At 49.1% G+C, this 5,294-nt stretch overlaps 1 protein-coding gene across 1 annotated transcript; it reads left to right on the top strand.

Annotated features, from left to right (window-relative positions):
* Positions 1-2,763: 2,763 nt before the first annotated feature.
* LOC123404455 (F-box protein FBW2-like) lies at positions 2,764-4,998 on the top strand. The gene is made up of 4 exons (XM_045098388.1): positions 2,764-3,421; positions 3,506-3,617; positions 3,727-4,052; positions 4,149-4,998. The coding sequence occupies exons 3-4, from the start codon at positions 3,742-3,744 to the stop codon at positions 4,810-4,812; spliced, it is 975 nt and encodes a 324-aa protein (XP_044954323.1). The 5' UTR covers positions 2,764-3,421; positions 3,506-3,617; positions 3,727-3,741; the 3' UTR covers positions 4,813-4,998.
* Positions 4,999-5,294: the final 296 nt, after the last annotated feature.

The raw sequence follows: 5,294 nt of genomic DNA, 5'->3' as shown, positions 1-5,294 counted from the left end.
AAAATAAAAGCAAGTAAATAACAGTAAGGTGATGAAGGTTTTATCAATATGTTCTAAATAGACCCGAGCGCCAAAGCTTTCTCTAATGGCATATCTCATGGAAAAATAGCATACAGTGGGGAAATAAATTACTGTTTGGCAATTGATAGAAAAGTGGATAGTTATGCGATATCACGAGAATGATCCTGTCTATATAGGCATCATGTCCATAACCAAATAGGCTGACTCCCGCGTGCACCTATTACTATTATTCCACTCATCGACCGCTATCCAGCATGCATCTTGAGTATTAAGTAAAACAGAGTAATGCATGGAGAACCGTGACATGATGTAGACAAAGTAAACTCAAGCAATATGAATAAACTCCATCGTTTTATCCTTAGTAGAAGCAACACAAAGACATATCTTGTCCCCTTATGTCACTGGGATATAGAAATTCGCGAGGTTGAACCTACCACAACACACCTCTCTCATCGAAGAAATATCGATGTACTTGGCCAAACTATTTCAATGGATCGGAGAGAATTAGGAAGTTGTCATAATCATGCAAACAAGAATCATACAAGTATTCAGAGGTGACTAAAATATTTATCATGAATAATCTCAACATAAACCCACAATTCATCGGATCCCAACACGCATAAAAGAAATTACATCATATAGATCAAACCGAAGATGTGATGATCATTGTATTGAAGATCAAAGAGAGAGAGAGAGATTGACATCTAGGTACTGACTATGGACCCGTAGGTCTGTGGTGAACTACTCACACATCATCGAGAGGCAGCAAGGTTGATGAAGAGGTTGTCCGTGATCGATACCCCCTCCGGCAGGGTGCCGAAATGGAGCTTCAGATGGCCTACCATCGGAACAGAGACTTGCAGCGGCATAAAAAGTGTTTCGGGACTCCCTTTGGTGTTTTTAGGGTAGATGAGAATTTATAAGCCAAAGAACAGAGTAGGGAGGGCCACAAGGGAGGCATAAGTTATCAGGGCCCCCCAGGGCGCGCTTTGTTAGCTTCTGGGCCACTCGTGAGACCTCCAACCTTCTTGTGATGCTCGTTGGTCTTCTTTTGGTCATGAAAAAATCATCAAAAAGTTTTAGGACAACTGGACCTCGTTTGGTATGGATACCCTACAAAGTGAAAAACACGCAGAAAACAACAACTGACGCTAGGCACTGGGTCAATAGGTTAGTGCTAAAAAAATAATATAAAATTTTAAATAAATACTCCAAAAGCATACTAGAATGATAATATACCAGCATAAAACAATAAAAAATTATAGAAACGTTGGAGACGTATCACTCACCAAGGCATTCACGTCCTGGGTGGCCATGCCATGCATGTCCTTGTCTAGTATCTAGAGGGTGTATATATCGTGTGGGAGGCTGTAGTTGGGGCGAGGATGGTTTCCACTGCCAAGTGGACCTTCTATAAGGAGGGACTCAGATTTTGGTATGATTTTTGGGTAGGGGTAGTTGGTCACTAAGGTGATCATCACCACCAAAAATCAACAACTAGATAGCAAGAGAAAACGTACTTGTTGTATAACCTAATGGTTGGGTAGAAATGGGTTTGAGATTGAGGGGTCCAAATGCAAAACCTCGTGAGAGGCTCAAGTGCATTTCTGGTGGTTTTAGTACCTGAATAAATCATGTGAGTTGTTTGAGAATTCTCAAGGGAGGGGAAAAGGTGGTTGCTTCAAAATTCAAGGTTTTAAAGAGCTCATATTATTTTCTCAAAAAGAAATATGTGTAAGAGAAAGCTTGGGGGCGCGAGCATTTTGTGATATAAAGATTAGATGGTTTGATACTCGTGGTGATTGGTTTATAGCCCAATTTCATTTATTTTTAGTCTGCTAAGTCCAAGCAAGTTAATTTGGGAGAAAAGTAGTGAAAAGACCAATAGAACCAAATACAGGAAAATTCAAAACTCAGGGGATGTCTCATTGTGTCTTGAATAAGGGGTGCAAGTCACATCGGCTGGTGGACATATGGGCCATACCGAGGACCCCAAAATAACCACAAGTGGGCCACATTCGTTGAGCCCCAAAAATAATAATCAAGAATGAATGCCAAATCTTCTTCTCTTTCTTTTTTATGCTAGTGAGGCTTTGGGGGGGGGGGGGGAGGGTCTTCGGTCCAACCCATAAAACGGACAACCGACATGTCAAGACATTAGCAAAGAGAACTGCCAACGGCTAGGGTTTGAGGTCATCTCCGGGTCGCCCGGTTGGGAATGATACAGGAGCTGGGCTGTTTTTATTTATTTAATAAGTATTTAAACCCCGTAATAAATAATTACATGTTTAAACAACAAAAAGTGGGCAAATCTTTCGTGTAGAATTTCGAGATGCACTCAAATCAGACCATTTGCATCGCACACCAAGGACATTTTTCTATGCCATCACCAACTACTCTGAAACACTGCTTTATGACATGCGCAGTTTACTTTATTCTTTGTGAGTTGAATTGGACCCTTTTTTTTTCTGAAGATCGAACAAGTAGCGCGTCAAAAACATATTGTACTGCCTTCATAACTTGAACAATTTACATTGAATGAAGTATTGCTAATTCACAAAAAAATTGGTCCTTCTTCTTTTTTACCGGTATTTTTTTATATGGTTTATTATATGTATATGCCTGAATTGTCTTTTTTTTTGCGAAGATATATTCCTGAATTGTCAAAGGGAAAGCATTCATTTCCACAGACCTACTGCAATTGCTACTTTGCTACTGCATTGGCACTGATGGAAACAACAGGACTACATGCATACATCTCCTGCATTTATATTCATTGAAAGAACCCACACCTGCACGATTAGTTGCACGTTACATCGTCGGCACTGTATCGTATACAAGCCAATTCAGTCGTCACGCAGCCAATTAAAAAGTTTCTAACTGCAACATCATCAGGGAATCATCGGGTTCAATCAGTCTCCGGGCGAGCCCTGAATTTGTTAATCTTATTACTAAGAGACACGGGTGCACAGAGAAAGAATAACTAGCCCGTGGCCACTCTTCGCCAGTCATGCAGATCCAAATTGGAATTCGGGCCATCTTCTCCCCCCCATCGCCATCGACAATCCGGTAAATGTGCATGCCAACAGCACGCTCCAGCCACTGATCTTGCAGATTCACCTAGGTAAAAAAACGAACACGCATCTACCCTGCCCTCATCAGAAGCCCGAGGCTCAAGTGTTTTCTTCGTTTCACACACATGTCCAGACTTCTCTTCGACCCCGATGTGCAACGGTAGGCCACACGGACGACGGGCAGCAGCACCAACCGTCTTGGCGTACACACCGCCCCTGCAAGAGACCTTCTCTGTAGATCCGTGCCGTGCCGTTCCTGGTACTCCCTGATGGCCTGATTGATTGGTTGGACTCCCTACTTGCCACTCTACTGGCTGTTAGCACTGGTAATTAGTCGCGCCTAATCGAGCTTTTGCCAACGTTTCTGGTGGCGCTCCTTATATCTTGCTCCTCTCTCGGTTCTCCGATAGGTTTCCTCATTCGGGTTTTGCTCACCGTGTCGCGCGTCTGCTCTGCTCCGGGGAGGCCGCCGCCGCTCTCAGCCGCTCCCCTGACGACCCTCGAGCGGTCTCCGACCCCAAGGTAGGTGGGCGGCCAACCTCAGTCGGAGGAGTGGAAATGGCCGGAGGCTTTGGGTTCTTTGTTGGTCGGAGCGGGGAATTGCGTTGATTTTGGAGCTGTTTGGGTGCAGGGGAGGCGAGGAGCAATGGTGGAGAGCGAGTACAGGTGCTGGGAGGAGCTGCTGCCGGACGCGCTGGGGCTCGTCTTCCGGAACCTGCCGCTGCAGGAGGTGCTGACGGTGGTGCCGCGGGTGTGCAAGTCGTGGGGGCGCGTCGTGGCCGGGCCCTACTGCTGGCAGGAGATCGACATCGAGGAGTGGAGCCAGCAGCGGCAGAGCCGCCCGGACCAGCTCGTCCGCATGGTCGAGCTGCTCGTCCGCCGCAGCTCCGGCGCCTGCCGCCGCATCAGCGTCTCCGGCCTGCCCTGCCACCCGCTCTTCTCCTTCATCGGCGACCAGTAAGCATCTATCTCACTCACTCGCTGGCCGTCGCCGTCGGTTGCGTGGTAACAATCAGGCTGGAACTGACGAATTTTATGTGTTTGGGTGGCAAGCGCGCGCGCTCTGCGGACGCTGGAGATCCCGCGGAGCGACATCAGCGACGCCGTGGTGGAGGCGGTGGCGCCGGGGCTGCCGAACCTCACGTTCCTGGACGTGAGCAGCTGCACCAAGATCGGGGCGCGCGCGCTGGAGGCGTTCGGCAGCCACTGCCGGTCGCTGGCGGCGCTCCGGCGCGTGATGCACCCGATCGACGTGGCCGGGCGCAACGCGTGCGGGCAGCACGACGAGGCCCGCGCCATCGCCCGCACCATGCCGGGGCTCCGCCACCTGGAGGTCGGCTACATGCTGGTCACCACGGAGGCCATCCTGGAGGTGCTCTCCCGGTGCCGGGGCCTGGAGTTCGTCGACCTCCGGGGCTGCTGGGCCGTCGACGAGGCGCTGCTGCGGGAGCGGCACCCGGGGCTCAGCGTCCTCGGCCCGGCCGTCGACGACTGCTTCGAGAACAGCTACTGGGAGGAGTGCTCCGACGACGACGACGACGACGTCTACTCGTGGGAGCTCATGGACGACGACGAGTACTACGCGGTCGTCGGCAGCGACGACGACGAGGCGGTGTGGGCCGACGGGCCGGGCCTCGTGGAGAACCTCGAGGTGCGGTTCTACGGCGGCGGGTTCAGCGAGAGCTACGCCGGCTTCGACTGGCCAGCGTCGCCGTGACAGCCCCGGCCGTTCGTGTTCTTGACGTTCCTATGCTGGTCGTTCAGACACGTGTGCGCGTGCGTGCGTGCGTGCCAGTAGTAATCTGGGTGAGTGATGTAACCTTAATCAGGTGTCAAGTTCAAAAAAACTTAACCTGATGTCTACATGTAGCAAATCAAGATGGTGCTGTTTGCATGAAGCCAACATCAGTGTCGACGTCGTTCTACTATCCTATTCTCCGTTCCTAAATATAATTGTTTTAAGAAATTTTATTAAGGGTCTACATACGGAGCAACATGAATGAATTTACACTCTAAAATATGTCTATATACATTCATATGTAATCCATTAATAAAACATCTAGAAAGACTTAATACATGTTCGACGATGGACCGCTCCAGCCACTCCGCTCCGTTGGAGGAGCGGCAGAAGGCCCGCTCCGAAAAAAATAAACTACGGGTCGGTCCGCTCCGCCGAGGAGTTAGGAACTGGAGTGTTTC

The sequence above is a fragment of the Hordeum vulgare genome, chromosome 6H, assembly GCF_904849725.1.
Source record: "Hordeum vulgare subsp. vulgare chromosome 6H, MorexV3_pseudomolecules_assembly, whole genome shotgun sequence".
NCBI lineage: Eukaryota > Viridiplantae > Streptophyta > Magnoliopsida > Poales > Poaceae > Hordeum > Hordeum vulgare.
Note: the sequence above shows the minus strand (reverse complement) of the source record. Positions and strands in the feature narration are given on the sequence as shown.

Coding starts and splice junctions, on each gene's coding strand:
- LOC123404455 (XM_045098388.1), top strand. CDS start 3,742: ATGGTGGAGAGCGAGTACAGGTGCTGGGAGGAGCTGCTGCCGGACGCG. Junction 4,053..4,148: donor TTCTCCTTCATCGGCGACCA/GTAAGCATCTAT, acceptor TTGGGTGGCAAG/CGCGCGCGCTCTGCGGACGC.